Source organism: Balaenoptera borealis (genome assembly GCF_965194805.1).
Source record: "Balaenoptera borealis genome assembly, chromosome: 17".
NCBI classification, from domain to species: domain Eukaryota; kingdom Metazoa; phylum Chordata; class Mammalia; order Artiodactyla; family Balaenopteridae; genus Balaenoptera; species Balaenoptera borealis.
Genome location: NC_138876.1, coordinates 65,518,976 through 65,545,242, shown reverse-complemented (window position 1 = coordinate 65,545,242; position 26,267 = coordinate 65,518,976). Strand labels below are relative to the sequence as shown.

Below are 26,267 nucleotides of genomic sequence, written 5' to 3'. Positions count from 1 at the left end.
AAATATGTACTAGGTCACACTACTGAAAAAAATATTCCTTACCACAGGTTAGTTGAAAAAGTTTTAAGTCACTCATCTACATCAAGCCATAAAAGGAAACCTCTCTTGGATATCCTTGTCAGATGATAAGGCCACCTCCATTTAAATATCATTAAAGGGACTTCCCTGGTGGTGTCGTGGTTAAGAATCTGCCTGCCAATGCATGGGACACAGGTTCAATCCCTGGTCCGGGAAGATCCCACATGCCACGGAGCAGCTAAGCCTGTACACCACAACTACTGAGCCTGCGCTCTAGAGCCCGTGAGCCACAACTACGGAGCCTGCGTGCCATAACTACTGAAGCCCACACACTCTATAGCCTGTGCTCTGCAACAAGAGAAGCCACCGCAATGAAAAGCCCACGCACGGCAACAAAGAGTAGCCCCTGCTCGCCGCAACTAGAGAAAGCCCACGCACAGCAACAAAGACCCAACGCAGCCAAAAATAAAATAAATAAAATAAAAAATTTAAAAAATAGTAAAATAAATAAATATCATTCAAGGTAGGATATTTACTATTTATACTTCAGACAATAATGTCAGGAAATAATTTATGTGGAACCAACATCTATCTCTGTTGACTTCTGATCCACAATTCACAGAAAAAGGCTTGTTTTCTTCCAAAGAAAAATATCCTGCAGTCCTATTTCTTTTTCTTCTTCTTCTTTTTTTTTTTTAAATCAGTGAACAGAGATGGTTACATTATAAAAGAAAGGTCGTTTTTTTGTTCTGTTTTTATTTTTTTCCTTTTTGGTTCCTAAGAAGAGACTCTGGAGACAAAGGGCAATAAAGGAACAGAAAAAGGTACATAAGGACACTAGATTGGAGAAAAGATGCAATACCAAATAGAAAGGTCAAGTCAATAAAGGAATATCTTTGTAGCGATGACATGAAAAGAATTATCAAACCCTGCAGACAATTTCATAAGAGTACACATTATTTACTAGCAAATCTCATTTTGGAAACGAGACTTTTTAACTTATTTGTTTAACACACACATTCACAGAGACAGAGTGAGAAAAGAAAGAACTCCTAAACTCAAAAGAAAGGGGAGGGCTTCCCTGGTGGCACAGTGGATAAAAATCCACCTGCCAATGCAGGGGACACAGGTTCGAGCCCTGGTCCAGGAAGATCCCACATGCCGTGAAGCAACTAAGCCCATGTGCCACAACTACTGAGCCTGCGCTCTAGAGCCCATGAGCCACAACCATTGAGCCTGCATGCCACAACTACTGAAGCCCATGGCCTAGAACCTGCACTCCGCAACAAGAGAAGCCACCGCAATGAGAAGCCCACGCACTGCAATGAAGAGTAGCCCCCGCTCACCGCGACTAGAGAAAGCCCACGTGCAGCAACAAAGACCCAACACAGTCAAAAATAAATAAATAAAATAATAAAAAGAAAAAGGGGGAAAAAATCATGCACAAATGAAACCTTCTCCATTACATATGAGAAAGTCATTATATGAAATTTATCAAAGCAACTGTTATTTCTGTCCAATCCCAAAGTACTTCATGTCATTAAATAAATATATATAAATATTTTATAAATATATAATTCTCCAAATCTGTACTCAGTTAACTGGCAACTTCATTCTACCTAAAATGCAGAAGAAACTCAAAATGTATGAAGTGAAAAAATAAATTCTGACATCAAAAAATCCACGAACTAAATAAAGCTCAGGTACTTCACACTTATAGGAGCACCGCAGGGTCCAATTCGAAACCTTGTTACTCTTACTCTGCTCCCAATTCTAACAATAATATCGGTTTCTAAGACAACAGCAGTTTAAGAACATTAAATTAGCAGGCGGGGGCACCCACTGTATACAAATCTGCACTGACAGGCAACAAGAAATAAGATGACAACCTGACTGCCCAGGATGATTTAGAAAATAACAAAGCAGACTGGTGCTCAAGAAACTGATGTCTAGCATAAGAACAAACCACAGTCTCATGAGGCTTATAGTAATAGTTGTCATTTCTATGGTTGACACTGAGTCAGCATGTGAGATTCTTTATGTTCATAACTGTAGCATTTTTAACATGAAAAATGTATGCTATAACCTTTAGAAAATTTTCTCTCAATTACTGAAATATAAAAAGTTTTAGTTTTCAAAAAGGGGTTAAATCCTCAGCAGTTTGGAACACTTGGCTGTCCAGAACAATTGATTGCCTGAGGACTGTGGTTAACGGTAATTTTTACCTTCTATTTTAACTCTTTCAAAAGTTCTATGACTACTTAAATCGACATATCATAAAGTAATCTTTGATGTTAATAGAGGGTAACGTGTGTTTGGGTTAGTATTCCAATGACTGCACATTAGAATCACCAGGGGAATGTTTTAAAACACTGGTGTTCAAATTCCCCAACCAGAAATTCTGATTTAATTAGTCTAGATAAAGCCTGCCATCAGACGTGTTAAAGCTTTCCAGGAGAGCCTGATATTCACTCAGGGTTGGGAACCACTTAGACAAATAATTTTCTGCATGACATCTTCAAGAATCTTTAAGGAATCTTCAAGAATCTTTAAGGAATCTTCAGAGGGATATAGTAAGCAGCATTTCCCAAATTTGTCTTCAAATCCATTTTTCACGGAGCATCTTATAATTCTAACTTTGGTAATTCATCAGCTAAAAATCAAGGTAAATATTAAGTTTAGAATAAAAGTGAGCAACTTTCCAAATTTATAAAAGCTCTAATGTACTTGAAAAGGACAGGGGAAGTGAGAGAAGAAAGTAAAAAAGGGTTTACTTTTATACGGCTATTTTTTTTTATTATATTACAAAAATTCCAAATGAAAGATTTTAATTTTAACTAAGAAACTTCACAGTTTATTTAAATGATGCTTACATCAAGTCTGTGACTCAAAAGCATTCAAACATTGTGAAAGCTAATTCCAAAGATAAATTCATGCTGCCCTCGAATGGGTCAAGATAAATATTTTTACCTGGACTACACCAGAAATACTGATGATGGATACAATTTTATTATTTCATAAATAGGAGAATTATATTAAACACCATAGAAAGAAGATTTCACTTTTGGGTGTGACTGAGCTCAAAAGACCAACTATGACTGTATATTCATGTTCAAGACTTTTTAAATAGTCAATCCATTTTCATCAAGCTGCCATATTTGCCTATGAATGTGAAAATCAAGATAAAAATGTACACACCTCTGTGCCTTCTGCAATGGCCATCTCTAATTCAGCTTCTCTTCAAATAAGTCCATGGCAGTGGCCTTCAAACTTAATGCTCATACCTCGTAAAAGAACTCTTGTACATTTTTTATTACATTGGATATTAATTTAAATTTTTAGAAGTTTGTATTTCCTGTGATCATATGCATGAACAATAAAAAAAAACTTTTTGTGGAATGAACCATTATTGTAATTATTATTAGCAGATAAGTAATGGAACATAAATATTACAAATTTTGATAAGTAATTCTTTAAAAAAAAAAACAGTAAAATCTTAGTGGGCATGCTTCTCAGTGGGATAGATAGGGCTTTTTAAAACAATGTATATTACTATATCTGATAGGTTCTCAATTTTATTCTTATTTCACAGTTTTCTAGGTATAATCACTGATAAAATATTATTCACATTAAGAAGTAAATCACCCCCAAGTTTTGTTATAGCAAAATTTTTTTCTGTGTCACAACTTACACTGTGATCTACCATCAAAAATTATGTTTAACAATGTGGCAATTGACAACTTGACTGGGTACTCTTACAATTTACTGAAAGCAAAGAACTAGAAACTACCTGACTTACATTAGGATGTATTACACATTTAACAATTATTCAGTATTCAAGTCCTAGGAAGTATTCCAAAAAGGCATTACTAAGACTTATTAAATAAATATTAATTATATCTGTTATTCTTTCACCTAGCAGCACCTTCTTTAATTTGGTATACTCACAAAGGGTAGACAATTTAAATACTGTTCATTACAATACTCTTCTGCTGATACAATATTTACTTCATAAAATGTTTTTATCTTATCATGCACTTCAAATATATTTTCACTAAAACCTTGGAGCAGCAGACTTAGCTCACTTAATTTATGGTAAACACCCACCCAACAGTATACACTGTCAACCAATCTCAAATCAGATTATCCAAAACAAGTCTTGTTTCTGAAGTCAAATATGTTTTGGGCTTAAAAGATTTTTAGGTTTCTCACAAAGCAAGATTCAACTATATGCTATACACAAGAGACATGACAAAAACAGAGAAAGGCTAAAAAAGAAAAGGATAGACAAAGGCATACTAGATTAATGGAAATAAAAAGAAAACAGCAATTATTCTCCTGTTATCAGACAAAGTAGAATGTCAGCTAAAGATGCACTAATGTCAAAGGACATCTTTTAATGCTAAAATCTTCAATTTTCAATAATATATGAACATCAATGTGCCAAATAGTGCAGCAACAACCTTTATGAAACAAGGACTACAGGAGATGTAAGGAAACATGGGTAGAGACACACAAATACTAAGACATTTTAACATAACACTCTTGGTACATCACAGATCAAATGGGGAAAACATACATAAGGATATACTAGAAGACCTAAACAACAAAATCTTATACAAGATATACACACATACACACACACACACACACACACACTATATATACATACATATATATGTGTATATATATATCAAACTTCACATCTTTTATACTTCCTCTCAGGTGCATTTGCAATATTCACACTGATACTATATTACATCTCAAGAAAGCATGAGTAAGATTCTACAAAAAGAAATATTACAAAAAACAGTCAGGAATCACAATATAAACTAAAAATTAGTAACTAAATTTTAAAAAGAAGAAGACCCTTCTACTCTGAAATTGAACCTTTATTAAACAACTGTAACAAGAAAGGGAAAATACAAACTGGAACTACAGAATTACTAACAAAAATGATAATGAAAATACTATATAACAGAATCTATAGGACACATGTAAAGCAGTGATTCCACTTTCCTCTTTATCTAGTCAATATAACATTAAAAACTATCCGGTCTGACAACTTGGTAGATAAAATTCCCCTGTGAAACCACATGGGCCTGTTGCTTTTTTATGGGCTTATTAACTTTCTCTACTTTTTTCCAATGGATACTGATGCATTTAAGGTTTCTATTTCTGATGGGCCAACTTTGGTGCACAGTATTTTCCTAGGAAGTTATCTATACCACCTAGGTTTTCAAATATATTTATACACAAGTCTGCAAAGTAGTCTCCTGTAATCTGTTGAAATTTTTCTTGGTTCCAATAGTGATTTCCTCCTTGTCATTTCTTTTTTTTTTTTTTTTTTTTTTTTTTTTTTGTGCTTTCTCCCTTTTCTCTCCTTGATAGCTAGCTAGTGGTTTGTCTATTTTGTTAATTTTAAAAATTACAGTTTTGACTTATCAATTAGATCTACTTTTTTCTATTCTCTACTTCATTCGTTTTAATCTTCATTACTTCTTTCTCTGTACTTTCATTTACTTTATTTTTTGAACTAGCTTTTATGATGTTGAGCCAGCCTATGCAACACCAAAAGTATCTTTTCTTTCACTGAGGTTTACTTTTATGTCTTTCAAGAGTACTCTAAAGTTTTCCTCATGCATTTCTGCACACTTCCTTTTAAGTTTATTCCTCATTATTTTCTCTTCTTTATTGTCATTATAAGTGGAGTTTTCTCTATCATTATATACTCTACCTATAATTCCTTGTATATTTGAAGGCTACTGATTCTAGATGTTAATTTTACATCATGCTACCTTGCTGAATTCTTTGATTCAATTTTTTTCTAAAACTTATGCCCCTAAATTGCTCTCTCTCTCTCCTCTAACTGCACTGACTAATGCCTCTAGGACAATGCTGAATAGTTTTGAAGATGGTGTGCCTTATTCCTGATCTTGATGATAAATAAGTTAAAAACGCTCTAGTATACTTTTGAGGTGTCTGTAGTAATCACCATCATGTCATTTACCATTCTGAATTATAATCGTCTACCCTCTCCCACTAGGCTATAAGCTCATGGATAAAGACGATGTCATCTTCATGTTCACCAGCATCTTGCTGCTCAAGAACTCTCACTGATTGACACTGACATACTGAATGAATCAATCTAGTAATAAATATATTCCTAGTGTCAATGAATCAGAGAAAAAACATGTCCCCAGACAAGAATCAGGAACTGAGATGTGGTGTTAAAATTGGTGGGATCACTTCACACCCATTAGGATGACTTTTACCAAAAAAACAGAAAACAACAAGTGTTGAGAACATGGAGAAATCAGAACACGTGTAAAAAAGCAAATTTGGATGATGTGGATTTTACTTTATAAAGTAAAAATTTCCCTACAAAATATGGGACTTGTTTTTGTTCTAGCATACCATCCCCACTCCTTGACAACTTCACGTTGCACTGAACATTAGATTCCGTACTACTGCTATAAGGCATATCTTACCCACAATGCCCTGGACTAAGTCAATGCCTTTATCACTTTTTCATCTTCAGTTGTCTTTCTGTTGCTTCTACATCTGGTTATTTAGCCCACTCCTGTCTTAAAGCCTTCTCTTAAAGCATGCCCAACCTTAAGGCACTTCTTTGGGCTGACTAAACCTGCTTCTATTAATAAACAATTTGAAATTAAAGCCGTAGAGGAGGAAACTCCCTCTTTCCATCACCCCTTCCTTTCTTTTCTACTCCTGCCATTGTCAGACTTGCAAGAGGCTCACTGCTATTGATCAGGTGGCATCAAGGGGAAAAGGTTCCTTGGAAGCCAAAGTTAGAAATATTTACAAGGTACACTGTTCACTGTAATTAAAATGAGATTTTATAGGCTATCTTGGGAACTTTGCCACCATTTATTACAATCTTTCTATGAGAAAATACATTCTAAGTTCCCAGTAACCAACACAGAAACAAACTTTGGAACATGGCCTATTTTGATGATCACCCAAATCTTGCCCAGAATTTATTAGACACAATATTCCATTTCCAAGAAATTCTATTATTACAGAAACTTCTATAAACATGTAACATAAACTCTCATTATTAAAAGTCACAGCACTTGCATTAAAAATGTATTTAAATTTCTTTCTAAATCCAATTAACATTAAAAACTGCACAAACTCTTCACTAAAAATCAATAGTTGAAGGAAATACATAAAAAGTGATTGGATATTAAGGAGAAACACCTGGTAGATAACACTGTTTCTCAATTCATGAAGGAACTCTCCAAAACAAAAGAAAAAAAGGTTCAGAGTTTTTCAAATTTCTCAGAGCTAATATGAGCAACCTATATAAATTTTCTTTGCACAATTCTAAAAACTGAAAGCCCACTCATCTACCTGTGACTTGCCACTTTAAAAAGAGCTTCATAAATTGAACTGTCATTTTGCCCAGATATTTCCTTAAAACACAAGTAAATCAATGAGCATTGCTAAAGCAAGATTTTGCTCAAGTGAACAAAAAGATAAAAGACATTTGTGAGACAGTACTGCTTCAAACACAAAGGGAACTAAACTAAGTATAGTGCTTGGTTTGTAGAGCTTGAACAATAGATTAATAAAATTAGTCTCAAATAAAAGAATAGAGGATGTGGTTTATTTCCCCTAATCTAGCATAAAAATTGTTTAAATTTTTAAAACAAATTTAGGACTAGAAAGACAGATCAATTCTTGTAAAAAAAATCATAAATTTAGCATTCATCACATTTAAGTCATGGCTGCACTTTCCTAAAGAATCATGATAAACTTGAGGGGAAAAAAAGATATAATTATTCTTTTGATGCTAATTTCCTTATATTCACCTTTATGGAAAATAATGCATAAACTTTTAGTATAAAGAACTCAAAATGGATCTCAAGAGCATTTTTTAAAAAAACGACTAAATAAAACTCAAAGGTCAAGCCAGAATTTAAAAAGTAATTTTTTTAATTTAAGAATTGGCTTTGTTTACTTCTGCTTTTGTTTTGTGGGGTTTTTTTGGGGGGGAGGGTATAAAAAATGTTAAACTTGTGTGGCATGAAAATATTTTTTATTTAATAAACATACCAGATATTTTAAACACTCTCTAATCCAAAGTTCAATGGTGAGCCTTGGGCCTGCCTGCCTGCCTTCAACAACAGAACAAAGGAGTATGAAGTTCTGAACTTGTATCACGGGAAATTTATTACCAAGTTATTAGTACTTGAATACTAACTCAGTGGCAAGAAAACAAAGGCTAGCCATTCTTTGGGAATGAAAGTGAGAAAGCTGAAAGATCAAAGGTAAAATGGATGGCTATAAAGCTATAACAAGGCAGAAGAGGTATGTGTATAAAACGCTGCAAACAATTACATAAAAGGCACAGATTTTCTGAGGCTTGCGTTTAAATCCTAAGTTAATAACTGCTGAAGTACACTGTAGTTTTTCCAAAGGAAAAATGACTCTCTGGGCTGCAAGGGCAGTATTATTCCAAAGTCAACTAAATTCCAACAAAAGGCCAAAAGTATGCATATTTGTATTACAGAATCAGTCACCCCTTCTCTAAAGTATATACTCAGAAATAATAATAGAAAAATAGCCTAATTTTTTTTAATTGGGCAGAAGTGAAATTTTTTAAATCTCTCAAAATAATGTCCTGGTACAAATACAATGTTATTTAAATTATTTTTAAGGAACTAAAAACATTATGGCAATGGGCCATGTGTGGTCATGGAATTGTTACATTTTATCCTGAAAACTACACTATGAGGAAGCATAATTTATTTTCTCCAACTTACAGGTGAGTTAACTCAGAATCAGAATGCTTGAGTAACCTGCTCAAATCCACACAGCTACCATTTCAACTCCAGAGGCTGCACTTGCAACTAGACTGTTTTACCTACAGTATAATAACGGCTAACAATTAAATAATGTTTACTGAGGAAAGGCAGAAGCTAAGCAATTTACAGACGTATCTTATCCTCAAACACTCTATGAGGTACATATCATTTTAGCCCCTGGTTAAGACATTTACGATGGTTTTAGCCAAATGCTTCAGAGGCAAACATGAGGTGCTTTCTGAGAAATATTTTTAGCTTTGAAGAAAATTGAGGATTACAAAATGTATTTTTAAGTCAACTTTATTGAGATAAATTTTACATATAATGAAATGGGACTACTTTCAGCTCATAATTAATGAGTTCTGACATACACCCATATAACAATCACCAAAATCAAGATATAGAACATTTCCATCACCCAGAAGAAAGTGTTGATATCTTATAGAAGAAATCCCCACCTTTCTGTCACAATGGATTAGTTTCGTCTGTTCTAAAATGTCACAAAAATAGAATCGTATAGTATATACCCTATGTGTCTGGCTTCTTTTGTCCAGCATAATGTTTTGGGGACTCATCCCTACTGTGGCTTGGATCAGAAGTGTTACTACTGAGTAGTATTCCAGGGCATAGTTATGATACAATTTGTTTAACCATTTACCTGGTGGTGGATATGACCAGTTCAGGGCTATTACAAAGAAAAATGCTACAAACACTCAAGTACAAGTCTTTGAATAGCCACATATTTTCATTTCTCTTAGGTAAATACCAGGAGTGGAATTGCTGGGTGGCATGTTAAGTGTATGTTTAACTAGAGAGTGACAAACCATGACAGCATGATCGTACCATTAATATTCCCAGCAGTAATATACGAGAGTTCCAGTAGCCCCACCCTGTCACTTGGTATTATCAGTCTTCTTAAATTTTAGCTATGGTTTTAAGCCACATTTCCCTGATAACTAATGATTTCAAGCATCTTTTCATGTGCTTATTAGCCATTCTTATCTCTTCTTCATTGAAGTGTCTAGTCAAATATTTCGTTCATACTTGTCTTACTGAGTTGTAAGTGTTCATTTATATCGTCCTGGATGCAAATCCTCTGTCAACGTAAGTATTGCAAATGTTTTCTTCCAGTATATGTCCTGCTTTTTCACTTTTAAAAGTGACTTTTGGGTACTAAAGTTTTAAATTTTGATGAAGTTCAAGTTCTCAACTTTTTCTTCTATGATCTGTGCTCTCTGTGTTCTAAGAAATCTTTGCCTATATCCAAAGTAACAAAAAATTTTCTTCTAGAAAGTTTACAACTTTTTAAATGTAGATCTATGATCCATTTCTAATTAATTTTTGTCTGTGGTGTGAGGTAAGTATTGAGGATCATTTCTTCCCATCTGGGTATGCAACTGTTTTACCACTGTTGTTGAAAAGAGTAGCCTTTGCCTATTAACACCTTTGTTGAAATTAATTTTGAAAAAAACAAAGTGACCATATGTGGGTTTTTTATTTCTTGACTCTATATTCCAGGGATCAGCAAACTTCTTCTGTAAAGGGCTAGATGGTAAATATTTTGGTCTCTGCAAGCCATAAATTTTCTGTCAAACCTACTCAAACTCTGCTGCTGTAGCACGACAGCAGCTACAGACAAAACATAAACAAATGATCACGGCTGTGTTCCAATAAAATTTCACTGACAGATAAAAATTTCAATTTCATCTAAATTTTATATGTTATGAAATTTCATTCTTTGATTTTTCCCTCAACCATTTTAAAATGTAAAAAACATTCTTAGCTTGCAGGCCATACAAAAACAAGCAGGCCAGATTTGGTCCATAGGCCATAGTTTGCCAACCTCTGTTCTATTCTGTTCCAATGATCTATATAGTTGGCCATCCATATCTGTGGGTTACGCATCCATGGATTCAACCAACCGTGGGTAGAAAATAGTCAGAAAATAAAAATTCCAGAAAGTTCCAAAAAGTAAAACTTGAATTTGCCACATGCCCTGCCAACTGTTTTATAGCACTTACATTGTATTAGGTATTATAAGTAATCTAGAGATGATTTAAAGTATACCAGAGAATGTGCATAGATTATATGCAAATACTAAACCATTTTGCATAAGGGAATTGAGCAATGTCAGATTATGATGTCTGCAGGGGTTGGGAGTGAGGTTCTGGAACTAATCCCTCCGTGAATACCTAGGTATGAGGGTATATCATTCCCCATGCCAATATTCCACTGTCTTACTTACTGTAGCTTTATAGCAAATCTTGAAGTCAGGTAGTGTGAGCTCTCCAAATTTGCTCATCCTTTTCAAAACTGTTTTGGCTACTGCAGAACCTTCGCATCTCCACACAATGTTAATTTTATTTTATCAATTTTACCAAAAAAAAAAAAAAACCCTGCTAGGATTTTCATTGAGATTGCATTGTATCTTCATGCTAACTTTAGGAACACTGGCATTTTAATAATATCAAGTGTTCTTTAATTTGTCTGACCAATATTTTCTCGCTTTCAGTTTACAGGTTATGCACATACTTTGTTATATTTAACAGTGAGTATATGCTTTTATGCTTTTTAAATTTTCCGGTTGTTCACTACTATTAAATAGAAATACTGTTGATTTTTTGTATACTGACTTTGCAACCTGTGATCTTGCTCAACTCATCTATTTCAGTAACTTTTTAGTTGTGATTTCTTATAATTTTCTACATACAGGATCATGTTACTCGCAAATAAAGACAGTTTTATTTCTACTTTTTCCAATATTTTCCCCCATTTATTTCCTCTTCTTCCTGCACTTGCTAGAACTCAAGTACAATGTCGAATAGAAGTGATAATGGTGTACATCATTGCCTTGTTCTCGTCTTATAAGTGCTCAGTCTCTCACTAAAAAACATAATGTTAGCTAGAAGTTGTTTAGGGAAGTCCTTTATCAGATTAAGCAAGTTCTCTTACATTCCTAGTGTGATGAGTCTGTATCAAGAATGAGTGCTGACTTTCAACAAATGCTTCTTCTGTGTCTAATAAGATGCTCATATGGTTTATCTCCTTTATTCTATTAATATGGTTAATGCTTTCCTAAGATAAATTCCATTTAATCATGTGTATTAAATTATTTAAATTTTGCTGAATTTAAATTGCTAATATTTTGTTAAGGGTTTTTATATCTATGATGATGATGGATACTGATCAAAAGTTTTCTTTTAAGTTTTTTGTCTGGTTTTGGTACAAGATAATGCTGGCCTCATAAAATGAGTTGGGAACTGAGAGTGCCCTGGTGGCCTAATGGTTAGGATTCTGGGCTTTCACTGCCGTGGTCCTGGGTTCAATCCCTGGTCAGGGAACTGAAATCCTGCAAGCTGTGCAGCCAATAAATAAATAAATAAGTAAGTGGACATGGCTATGTTCCAATAAAACTGCAGGCAATGAGCCTGCAGGTCAGTTTGCCAATCAATGATCTAAGTTATCAAATTTATAAACAAAGTCATTCATAAAGTTCCCTTATAATTTTTTTAATGTTAGTAGAAGTCCTTCTTTTATTCCGATGTTGGTAATAAATATATCTTCACCTTCTCTCTTTTGTCAGTCTAGCTAGAAACTTATCAATTTTATAAATCTTTTCCCAGAAGCAGCTTTTGATTTCATTGATTTCACTGATTTTTTCAATTGTTTGTCCACTTCCAATTTCATTGGTTTCTGCTCCTATCTTTATCATTTCCTTCTTTGTATTTTGATTTTTAATGTGCTTTTCTTCTTCTGGCTTCTTAAGGTAGAGGCCTAAAGCATTAATTTTGGATCTTTTTTTTCTCACGTAAGCATTTAAAAACATACATTCCCCTCCTACCACTACTTTCACTGCACCCACATATTTCAATGTTTCATTTTCACCTTCATTTAGATCAAAATATTTTTCTAATATTCTTTGTGATTTCTCCTTTGACCCATGCATTATTTAGAAATGTCTTGATAAATTTCCAAATATTTGTAGAACTTACCAGATATTTTTATGATATTTATTTCTAACTTAATCCCTCTGTGGTCAGATGACGCAGTTTATATTATTTCAATTCTCTTAAATTTATTGAAAATTGTCTCACAGCACAGCATATCACCTGTCTTGCTGAATGTTCCACATGCACTTGAAAAGAATGCATATTCTGCTGTTATTGAATGGAGAGCTTCATAACACTGGATGACAGTGTTACTGAATTCTATCAATGTCTTAGCTTGAGCTGTCATAACAGATTACCATAGACTGTGAGGCTTAAACAGAAATTAAATTTCTCACAGTTGTGGAGGCTAGACGTCCAAGATCTAGGTGCTAGCATGGTCAGTTTCTGATGAAAGAGCTCTCTTCCTGTCTTGTAGACATCCAACTTCTTATGTCCTCACGTAAGGGGAGAGGGGAGGAGCAGAATAGAGAGCTAGCTATCTGGTGTCTGTTCTTATAAGGGCACTAATTCCACATTGAGGGCCCAACCCTCACAATCTATCTAAGCCGAATTACTTCCCAAAGATCCTATCTCCAGGGACGCCTCCGGTGGCGCAGTGGTTAAGACGCCGCACTCCCAATGCAGGGGGCCCAGGTTCGATCCCTGGCCAGGGAACTAGATCCCACATGCATGCCGCAACTAAGAGTCTGCATGCCACAACTAAGGAGCCCGTCTGCTACAACTAAGACCCAGCACAACCAAATAAATTAACTAATTAATTAATTAAATTAAAAAAAATACTATCTCCAAATACCATTGCATTGGGGGATAGGGATTCAACATATGAATTTTGGGGGTACACAATTCAGTCCATAGCAGCAGCCTTACTGCTTTTCTGTTTACTTATTCTAAGCTTGTTACTAGGTGCATGTATATTTAGAACAGTTAGGCCTTCTTGATGATTTTACCCTTTTATCATTGGTAATTTTATCCCTGATAATATTTCTTGTTCTGAAGTCTATTTTGATATAAATATAGCCACTCCAGCTTTATTATGATTAACGTTTGCAAAGAATATCATTTTCCACCCTTTTAGCCAATCTGTGTCTTTATATTTAAGGTGAATTTCTTTACTTATCATATAGTTGCCTCTCCTGCTCTCTTATATAGTCTGACATTCTCTACCTTTTAACTATAGTGTTTTAGACCATTTACATTTAACATAGTTATCAACATAACAGGGTTTAAATCTATCACATTAGTCTTTGTTTTCTATTTATCCCATGTGTTCATTACTCCTTTTTTCTACCTCTCTCTGCCTTCTTTTAGATTACAAGTTTTTTATGATTCCATTTTATCTCCACTATTGTATTCTTAGCTATTCTTTTTTTTTTTTGCTATGCATCAGTATACATCTTTAACTTACCACAACTTCTCTTCACATCACATTGTATCAGTTCATGTATAATGTAAAAACCTTACCCAATTTTTCTAGATGTTTATGGTGAGAAGGTAAATCTAGTCCTAGTTATTTCAACACAGCCAGAAACATAAGCCTCCAAAATGTTTTCTTTAATAATTTGATTTTTATCTAATATTTGGGGGAAACATATGTTGGGGGACCCTCTTCATAGTATACTTCAAAGAAAAAAGCTGTATTTCTATTTCATAAAACGAAGAGTGTCACACCTGGTCTAACCAAGCAGTGAATTTTGTTTTAAAGGGTTACAATGCCCACTAGTTCCTTTTTTTTTTTTTTCTTTCAGTTACTAGTTCCTATTCTTAATTTTAAACACAGCCTGCCTAAGACAAGAGCTTCTGACCCAGAATAATCCTTCCTTTACCTTGAAATCATCTCCCTGGCTCTCTGATTCCTGGCTTCATTGAATTCCAGTTCATTCTCCCTCATCTTTGATTTGGTAACCTATTCAAATTCTCTTCTCTGGCTTATGAGAGTTTTAAAAGACAATATATTTTAATGTTTCTCTATTATGGGTTTAGACTTATTTCCCCCAAATGAAAAACATTCTTAATTTAATTAATATAATTCTATGTAAAAATATGAGGAAATATTAAAAGTTTTATCTTGTAGTCTTTCAGTTCTACATCTATTCTATATAGTGATATCATCATGAAGAAATATCGTTTTTAAAAGAAGTATCATTTTGGACTTCCCTGGTGGCGCAGTGATTGGGAGCCTGCCTGCCAATGCAGGGGACGTGGGTTCGAGCCCTGGTCTGGGAGGATCCCACATGCCGTGGAGCAGCTGGGCCCGTGTGCCACAGCTGCTGAGCCTGCGCTCTGGAGCCTGCGAGCCACAACTACTGAGCCCACGTGCCACAACTGCGGAGGCCTGCATGCCTGGAGCCTGTGCTCCGCAGTGAGAGGGGCCACCACAATGGGAGGCCCGCGCACCGCAACGAAGAGTGGCCCCCACTTGCTGCAGCTAGAGAGGGCCCGCGAGCACCGGTGAAGACCCAGTGCAGCCAAGAATGAATAGATAAAATAAATAAATTTATAAAAAAAAAAAAGTATCATTTTGAAAAGTTCCGATATACATTCCATGAATAAAGCATATGATTAAAGAGAAAGAATTTATTCCCCAAATCAAGAATGTAATACACAGAAGGTAAAATTATATATAGAATGGATTCCCTTCATATTTATTTCACTTATCCAAGAGGCTTTAGAGTTGTGTACTTGGCTGAATTTTTCCTATTAGGTTGAACCACGTGAAACTGGAATATTTACAGGTCAAAGAAAGGTCAAATACTGGTGATTTCATATGATTTAACCTCTCACTAATCAATTAAACACAGACCTTGGAGTACTAACCAGTGAACATGCGCAGTCTGTATGCTGTTTTAACAGTACACAAGCACCATCTTGTGGCAGAAAGCAAAATTGTAGCTCTATACTTGATATTGCTACAAATATATTCAAAGTTTCTCAACTGTTTCCAACATGCTTTTGAAAGGGCATTACAAACTGGTGAAGAACACTTAGATTGATAGTTTGAAGAAGCTCAAAACAAATGGCACACCAACATCATGATAATTAGCAGCTAGTCATCAGCCTATACAACATAAACTTTGAAATATAATAAGCTATTTCATAAATTAAAATCTTGACTATTTCTAGTTTTACTGATAATTAACATATTGCAATAAAATCAGTTCAGATACTTCAGAAAACTTTTCACCTATCAAATTTCTACTAATAGCCATAGCTGTCCATCAAGTTCCAAGTCTCATAGGCTTATTTATTAACCAGGGGAATTGGGTGTGGGGGGAAGAGACTATGACGCCTCAAGTAGGTACCTGGATCTGCCTATAAGAACAAGTAACTTTTTGGCAAAACAGTTCAAATGCTTTCCTTATTGAACTTGCTATGACTCATACTACACATGGTAAGAGAAAACTACTTTACTAACCTAGCTACAAGTGACTGGACCAGGAACTGGACACATTAGCCAAAGGCAACCAAATACTGTTTTGACATAAAACACACCAACCATACCTGAAGACAAGGGGCACTTGGCATGGGTGCATGCCATGAAATTGTTCCAGATTGAATGATGGCATCTAATATAACCAAATCCTTTTGGGAAAGAAGTATAAATACTAGATGAATGAAGAATAGATGTGTCACTCAAACTTAGGTTGTATCCTAAACAATGCCATTTTCTCCAAGATACATTACAAATCCCTGTTCTGAAAGCTCTAGACCCTAAAGTTCCTCCTCCCATAAGTACCTCCAAGAAACCCTCAAAGCCAAAGATAATCTTCGAATGCCCTTCAGTGAGGCTTTAAAGAATGATAAAATGGACTCCTCCTAAATATCTCACAGGCAATTTAAACTCAACACAGTCAAAACCAAATCCCTCATCTTTCCAGAGATCTACTCCAACTCCTCTCATTGTGAACACTATTACCAGTGACCCAGATATGTGAAAGTCATCCTTAATACCCTCTATCAACCAATGCCTACAAATGAACCTATTTACAAAACAGAAGAGTCAGGGCTTCCCTGGTGGCGCAGTGGTTGAGAATCTGCCCGCCAATGCAGGGGACACAGGTTCGAGCCCTGGTCTGGGAAGATCCCACATGCCACGGAGCAACTAGGCCCATGAGCCACAATTACTGAGCCTGCGCGTCTGGAGCTTGTGCTCCGCAACGAGAGGCCGCGATAGTGAGAGGCCCGCGCACCGCAATGAAGAGTGGCCCCCGCTTGCCACAACTAGAGAAAGCCCTCGCACAGAAACGAAGACCCAACACAGCCATAAATAAATAAATAAATAAATAAATAAAAATTAAAAAAAAAAAAACAGAAGAGTCACAGAAATTTATGGTTACCAAGGGGAAGGGGGGGGGGGCGTGAGGGATAAACTGGGAGATTGGGATTGACACATACACACTACTATATATAAAATAGATAACAATAGCACAGGGAACTCTACTCAATACACTGTAATGACGTATATGGGAACAGAATCTAAAAAAGAGTGTATATATGTATATGTATAACTGATTTACTTTGCTGTACAGCAGAAACATAACATTATAAATCAACTATACTCCAATAAAAATTAACTATAAAAAAAATTTTTTAAATCAATCCCCAAGTCTACCTCCTAAATATCTAGACACTGTCCCCTCCTCTCCATCCCCACTATTCCAGGCTCTCATCACATTAAGCCTGAATTACAGCATCCTTGTAATACATCTTTCTCCCTTGAACTTTAAGCCTATCCAAATGATTTTCCACATACTGTGAAAGCAATATTCCTAAAACAGATATACAATTATTTTATCCCTCAGCTTAAAATCCTTCGAAGGCTCCCAATCACCTTCAGGATAAAATCTAAACCTCTTGGCATGTCACTTGAGGACATCCACATTATCGACCTGCCTGAACTTCAGCCTTTTCATTCCACTCAAACCAAACTGCCTGCAAGTCCAGGAATGAACTAAACTTCTCAGGATTCCCTGCCATTGTTCACAAAATCTAGATCGCTTTTTCTTACCTTCTTCACCTGGCTTATGCCTCGTTAACCTTGAAGATTCAGTTCAGGTGTCAATTCCTTCTGGGAGGCTTCTTTAATTCCCCAAACTGAGTGCTGTGCTTGTTCTCAATGTTTCCATAGCATTCAATGGACACATCTATCACTGTGTTAGTTTCTTTTCATTGTCTTCCTCTTCTAGCAGACTAGAGTCTATCAGATTGTCTTTCATCAAAGTATCTACTCTAACACAACACATGGCAAAGAGTAGGCATTAGGTAAATGTTTGCTGAATGAGTGCAATCTTGCTAAAGCCCTTTCATTTGGTATTATTATCTCTAGTTAGGGAATGAGGAAACTAAGGGAGGTCCAGGGTCTTGTCCGAGATCACATAACCGAAAGCATCAGAACCAGGATTTGAACCAAATGTTCTGACTGTAATGGAAGTGATTTTCCCTCTGAATCTTTGCCTTTAGGGAACCACCCTATAAAATAATTGTGCTATGCAGAGCAGTTTGGATGGGACTAAACCCTGTTTCTCCAGGCTGGGCACAAACCCAAGCTTAGCCAATTAAAGTATCCCCTCATCCCAAATCTGGTCTGAATGAATTCTGGGATCCCCAAATTCTGGGATGAGCAGGCTACTCGGAACTTTTCTAAGAACTATCCAAAAACAAAATCAAAAATGTGTTCCTCCTCTAGTACTACAAGTCTAAGGACGATGTAGCATATACGGTACAGCAAATGGAAGAGAGTATCTTTGAAAATAAAAGCAAGCACAGGAAAAATGAGACAAGAGCTAGAAAGAGAGAAACGGAAAATGAGGAAAAACAACACTAAAGCTCTGCATCAACCATGCCTGAAGACTTCCCCAAGAGACCTCCCAGTTACATACAGCGGAAATTCCCATTCTCATATAATATAGTTTGAGTTGTGGCCCTTTGGCAATCTGCATCTGTAGATCGGAGGGCTTTCTGGCCATTAGCCAAGCAAGAATGCTTTTTTAATCTGTGAATACAAAAAATTGATAAATTATTTGTCGGAGGCCTGATTTCAGCCATTCTACTCCTTGAGATAAGGTATGTAAGTTTTTATAACAAAGATGGGAGAACAAAAGCATAAAATTGTTCTCCAACCTTTACATCTTGTACTCTGTCATTAGTGAACAGTGCCCCAAATGAGAAAGAAAAAGATTTCTGGACGTATTCATTTTCAAACATCTTGGGTGCAGCAAAGGGAGAAACAGGTATTTTAGAATCCGAGTTGTATCCACAGAGTTTTTGCTCATGGATAAATCTTTTTTCTCCAGCCATCACAAAATGGGGTGGAGGGAGATCTTTTTATGAGTTCCTCCTTAGGCCTTTGAATAAGTTCAAGTGGAGAAACCTCATCAGAAAAGAACAGATTAAAAGACAGCATGGGTAATATCTAATTAATTGATATTATTTTAAATGGAAAATGAAAAGACCTTTTCAAAAATCCCTCTAAGTGATACTTGTTTCCTAGACTTCTTAACCTTTCAGTCTCTGCCTTATTTAGAAGCTACTGATTCATTTGGAGTCTGACAAGAAGAGCGTCTCCTCTGACCTTTGGCTCCAAATTCCCTGTAAGGCATTCAGGTGTTGCCACCTGCAAATTAAGGTCATATGTGAAACCATAATTTTAACAGCCTAATGAGTAATGGGTAGGTTTGACCTTTTGTGAGCAGAGAGCTTTTAAGTTGAAACATGGTTTGGCAGCTTACCAGTACTTCCTTATTTTCTTTTTACCCTTTGTGATCTACAGAAAATTCTAAAGACCCTCCAAAAATCTGAAGAAAAGGTCCACTTGATCCATTAAATGGGAATGGCCTAAGGTACAACCCTCTAGAGAAGTCATTAAAAAATTCTTGCAGCCCTCATGACATCCATGGAATCAGATCCTGAAACTAGAAATTGCCAACAAAGGAAAAATGACAACAATCTTAACAGAAAATCTAAAACAGGAAAAAAAAAAAAAAAAAATCAAACCAAACCACCAGACCCCTGTCACATTCTCACATCCCAACTCCTCTCCCCCAGGTCCACTCTGTTCCAGCCACACTGGCGTCCTGGTGGCGGCATCAACGTGCCAGGCACACGCCTACTTCAGGGGCTTTGCGCTGCTGTCTCTTCTGCCTGAAGGTTCTCCCCTCTCTCACGACATCCACACTGCTTATTCCCTCTTTTCCTTTAGGTCTTCATCAAAATTGTCACCTTACCCAGGACAGAGATCACTGTCTGATTTTTCATTGTTTTAGCACTAGATTTCTTTCATTTAAAAATAATAAGTTCACTAATCAAAACTTTACTTCAAATAACGGACTACAGATATCAAAATACAATAAGTATTTAAATATAATATCCTCATGACTCTTCATTATAGTACATTAAAAGTAAAATATCTTTCAAGTATAAAACAGACAAGGTGTTCCTATCTCAGGTGATCAAACCTATCTGTTGTACTCAAGTAGGCAAACAGTTTTATTTATATTAGGTAACCTCAGACTGATGAGAAAGACAGTGGTTATGTAACAGAAAAAAGAGAAGTAAAGCAATTCTAAGAGAAACAGTGTGTCCCTCTTGCCTCCCATGCAGGGTGGACACCAAGTTGATAGCTGGTAAGCCTGCCAGTGGATGTTCCAGAGTTAGACAGAAGAGGATGAGAATGGAACAACATCCAAAGGAGCCGAGGAGAGGTAAGAGTTTAGGTCAAGACAGCAAGGGAGTAAAGATGGTAAATACTCTCTGACAGTGTTACCGGGGGGAAAAGATGGACTGCAAGTCACCAACTGCAGGTTTCAGCAGGGCAGGCAAGAGAGCTATCAGCTACCTGGTGGACAAGAGACATTACCACAAAGACCAGAGGAGCCCGCACCCTCCCTTCCCACCAGGACAATACAGAAAATTCCCCCCAGACACATTGGGGAGGAAGGCGGGAGAGGCAGAAGTTTTTCTTAGAGAACTGGAACAATATTTAAACGAACCTTTTACAATTTGAATAGGACTAGATCTTAAATGGCAATTTTTCCACTACCAAGCAAGACTCCAAAAAGTATTAGATTGTCTGTTGATTCGACAAGTAACTTCTCCTCATATCTGAACTGTAATAATTGGTCGGTAAATATACAAAATGATTTTAAAAGCATCAGCATCCCAACACTAAAAGAAATGATGTGTGACTGGATAGAGGTTATCAGCTAACACTACAATGGCAATCCTACTGCGATATAAATGCATCAAATCAATATATTGTATACCTTAAACTTACACAATGTTATATGTCAATTATGCCTCAATTAAAAAGAAAATTTTTTTAAGCATCAGCAAATATCTGATCACACATGAGAAAGAACTGCTTAGGCGTAGAAGCAGTGGGAGAAATCACACCAAAAAATTTAATAGATTAGACCATATAACATTTAAAACTGTAGTACGTTAAAAACAAACACAAAACTAAAAGCCAATTTTTTAAAAGCAGGAAAATCAAACAAATAGAATAGACTTAATGCTAATACCCTCAACACATAAACATTTGAAGACTGATCAAGCAATGCAATAAAAATTAGCAAATTAAAATAGACAAATCAAAATGGACAAGTAACTAATATATTTGAAAAACTGCTGAGCCTCATAAGTTATCAATAAAACCAAAAAAATTTAAACATACCACTTTTTAACTATCAAACAAGACGATGTGTTTTAAACTCAATGTTGCCAGAATAGTACAAAACATACTATAAGAAATTAGTATAAGCTTTAATGTAATTGGGTAATATCAAAACATTACTCTTTTTAACCCAATATTCCCCTTATAGTAATATATCTTAAGGAAATAATCAGTGATGTGAACAAAAACTTGTATATAAAGAATTTTTACTGCAACATTATTTATAATTGTCAAAAAAAGGGGAGGAACAATCTAGACGATCAAAAACAGGTATTTTTTTTATATACTTATCAAGTATTCATTGTTTATACCTGTTTAAATACTGGTAAAGTATACCCTAGCCATATGAAGCATTATATAACCATCAAAAATATTTTTCAAAGGCTACTTAAAGATATGAAAAATGATATCTGTATTAAGTGAAAAGAGGGCACAATACTACATATTCAAAATGAAGAAATGATGATATATTCATACAAAGAAACATTATTCAGCAATAAAAACTGGCAGAACCCAGGTACAAGCAACATGGATGAATCTCAAAAAATCAAAAAACAAAAACAAACAAAACAAGAAAACCATTATATGAAGTGAAAAAAGCCAGACACAAAAGAATAAATACTGTATGAGTCTATTTATAGAAGTTCAAGGGCAGGCAAAACTAACCTATGGTGATAGAACAGCGGTTACTTCTGGGAGGAGGTGTATCAAGTGCAAATAAGTGTGAGGAAACTCTCAGGGTGATGCAAATGTTCTGGAGTTTGATGGGGTGGTGATCACACGAGGATATAAATATGTAAAAAAGTCATCAAATAAACTATAAATACATATATACATAAATAAAATAATAAAATAAAGTCATCAAGATGTACATTTAAGATCTGTGCATTTTACTGTTCATATATTATACCTCCATAAAGTAATACAGAAATTGCATATAAAGGATAATTTCAATTTGGTTAAATATATTTATATGCAAAGAATGTAAAGTACAACAAAATATTAAAGGTGTTTAGTTCTGGGATTGCAAATTATTTGTATTTTTAACTTTCTGCATTTTCCACATTCTCAACAATGAGTTACATGACTTTTATAAATGATCAGGAAAAAAAACCCTGAACTTTTTAAAAGAATTCTGCCATGCTTGCAAAAGAAAATTCTGTTACACTTATAACTATCACAAAATTATTCAATGTGCAGAAATACTTAGTAAATCCTTCTAACAACTTTCCTATAAGTTATAAACAGTCATATTTGCAATGTATGTGGACAAATAAAGAAAAGCACTAATTAAGCTAAGCATCTGCTTGGTGACTAAATGAGCAAGATAACTGGAAAGCCCACACCACACTGTGGAATGATTTTAAAACATGGTCCTGCGTGCAGCAAACACAGGGCTCTCATGACTCAGCAACAACCGGCTCCTGAAAAAGTTAATTTTCTTTATTTATTACTTTAAGTATTCCTGATAATCTTGATATATCTAAATTCCATGCAAAATGCCCCAAGTGAATTTTCTTTACAACAAAAATACCTTTTGAGTTTCAGAAACTTTCACAATATGCGTAAAATAATAAATAAGAACAAAACCAAAGAAGACATACAAACCTCTGATTGTACATGCCCCGAAAGTTGTAATTAGCTCTATAATTTGGGAAAGGCTTTGGATCTAACGGCCTGTAGATGGCAGGCTCTCCCCTTTTCATAGCAAGCCCATTCAGTTCCACAGTTGGTGTTATACTACCTGTTTAAAAGAAATATTAAAGGCACACAAGTGAAATATTTCCATAATAAATCATGCAGTCCATATTTATTTTACATATAATTACCATGGAAGAAGGTGGCAGTGGAGGCCCTTCTGCCTGATTTTCTAAGGGGGTGCATAAGAAAGCTACATAAACAGGAAAAGCGTTTCTAGTGAAATCTCTTTGGGGTTGTTGCAACATTTTCTGTACATTAATGACCAAAAATTCAACTTTATAGTCCCACTGTTTCAAAACAAGGAAAACAGAAGATTCATAGATGGCTTCGTTTGGATATTATAAAGCAACTACTGAATTTCAAAGTTACTTACTCCAGAAAGCTTACAACTACTTAATCATTAAAAGCATTATCATCTGTGAATATTTTAAGTTATATTTTGGTTATCAAGCAACTAGAATTAGCAATATGTACAGGGTCATCAGTAACTCTTGGACTTATCTAATGAAAATAAATTTTGAGTTTTTTCTATAACCAACAACAGGACAAAATAGTAAATACAAGTAATGCTTTCTGTGGATAATCTTAAAAGATACATGCTGAAGCATTTATGGATGAAGTGATATATCTGAGATTTGTTTCAAAATAATTCAGAGGACAGAGAGATGGGAAACAAGATGGGATGTGTGAGTAACTGTTGTGCCTGAAAACAAGTACAGGGATGTTCAATAGCTTATTTTTTCTACTTTTGTAAAAGTTTGAAAAATCCCATAAAATATAACACACAATGTACAGTTATTATGTCAAGTTATTTTAAGTGTCAAAAAAGGTTATTCAGTAAATATACATATATATGTTCCAAATGACAAATGACAAAAATGAATCTAAAGCTTTTATAGGAGTAAAATTTATTTCTAATGTAAATTCTGTATTATTTCATTTGAATTATGCCTTTTGCACCATACATTTAAGACTTCCCTTCATCATGAACAAAAATGGATCCACTTACTGCAGCAGAGAAACTGGGGCACAAAGTACTAGCTGAGGGGTGGTGGAGCCTGACACAAATGCACAACTGGCTGCTAGGTCATAAGCAAGCCGTCACGAGTCATAAGCTGCTCATTTTATGTCTCATTTCTAAAGAATTCACATGAAACCACTGAAGAGCATAATAAGAACAGGAACTAAACCAAGGTCAAGAAAAAGGAAAAAATAAAGGAGGCGGGAGGACAAAGGAGAAAGCAGAAAAGAAAAAGATAAGGATAAGAAAAACAGCAAAGAAAAGCTAACATGTTAAATAGTAAGTTGAATTAGTCCAAACTCCAAATTTAACACATATACTCAGGGCAGAGGAAGAGTAAGTCAAGCACAAAGGGATTTTTCTTTGTTTCTTATAGCATTTTACCGAGGGATAAGTAAAATGCACAAACCTTAAGCATACAGCTCCATGAGTTATTATACATGTAACACTCATACAACCACCACCATTCAGATCAAGAGCTGAACATTTCCATCACCCACAAATACCCAGTCAATACCCACCTCCCCATGTTATCCATTCTGACTTCTGTCATCATAGATTAGCTTTGCCTATTCTTCAAATCTAAATATGTATTAGTTTGTCTTGCTTCTTTCACTCAACATAATGCTTTGTTGAATATCACTTTCAAACTTTACCACTGAAAAGCATTCCACTCAGTTTATCTAATCTGCTGTTGATGGGACATCTGGGTTGTTTTCAGTTTGAGGCTATTAAGTATCAAGCCACCTCGAACACTCTTCAGTTAAGTCTCTCAGCAGACATATACACTCTTTTCTCTTGGGTATACACCTAGCAGTGGAATTGCTAGGTCAGAGGGTAGGTTCATGTTTAACAATAAAGTTAAAACTGCCTAACAGTTCTCCAAAGATAATTTTTAACACCAAAGAGCCATCTACGCCTTTAGAAGTTTAAATTTTTCTTATTCCATAAAGATTTCAGTTTAATAATTAACAGATTAATCAGTTGTACAATTTATGCCATTACGAATTCTACTTTGCAACAATCATACAGACACAAATAGCATAAAGTTCAAATGGGAAAACTAGAAAAGAAAAAAAAAAGCTTGAAAGACCTCATCCTTTAAGTATGGCAATAAACAGGAAACTAATGTGTTTGAAAATGACCAGTGAGATGATTTTAATGTACTGGTAGGATATACTATGTCTGCCACCCACACCACCAAAATTGCATTTTAAACTAGGTAAAAGTACTGTATTCATATTATTTAAAGAAAGAAATAATCTCATACAAATTCCTCATTTGAAAGTAAGGCTACAGTACATTTTCTTCATAGAAATGCCAGAAACTGGTGTTGTGAAGGAGAGCAGAAGAGAAGCAGAAAAGCACAAACCACAAGAAAAGGTTTCAACTCCTTTGAGCGAAGTACTCCATCTGTCTCCTACAGAATGAGACTGACATCTCCACATGTGCATACCTCTCGTTACTTACATAGTAATGCTCTCACAGAAAACATTTAAAGAATAACTTCAAACTATGAGCTGTCTCTAGGAAATGCTAAGTACCATTGTTTTCAACATGTGACAGTTAGACCCAGGTTGCATAAAGATAATCATTACATAGGAATCCTCATGTATTTTATGGCTATAGAGTTGACACTGTAAACACATAATCAGTTTTTAGTGGTTTTTAGATACATTAAAGGAAATTTCTACATTTACCAATGATAAAAAAAAGACTAATTAATTAGATATACAAACGTATATAACAACAATTGTGGATTCCTATCATGTGACAGATTAAAAAAAGATGCCACAACTAGTTTTCAAGGAGCAACGTATTACTAACACTTAAAGAAACAACTTTTTAGGAAGTTAGAAAAGTCCCTGGAACATAGTAGTCACTCAATAAATATTTGTTGAAAGAATGAATTGATTAATCAATAAATCAGGGCTCTTGGAGAAATGATTGGAGCCACGGCAGGGAAAACACAAGATGACCTAGGAACATCTTATCGTGCCAGAAAGAAATGCCCAAAGAATGATGAGGAAATTATCTGAAGGACACAGGAGTCAACTTGAAGGGGTCATACCTCT

The 26,267-nt window shown here is 35.2% G+C and overlaps 1 protein-coding gene across 1 annotated transcript in view; it reads right to left on the bottom strand.

Annotated features, from left to right (window-relative positions):
* STAU2 (staufen double-stranded RNA binding protein 2) overlaps positions 1–26,267 on the bottom strand; it is a 286,094-nt gene that overhangs the window by 212,066 nt on the left and 47,761 nt on the right. The window contains exons 6-7 of the mRNA XM_082364073.1: positions 23,079–23,214; positions 18,679–18,791 (exon numbers count right to left, since the gene is read on the bottom strand). Of these exons, the coding sequence (XP_082220199.1) occupies positions 18,679–18,791; positions 23,079–23,214 (249 nt within the window). The remainder of the gene's footprint in view (positions 1–18,678; positions 18,792–23,078; positions 23,215–26,267) is intronic.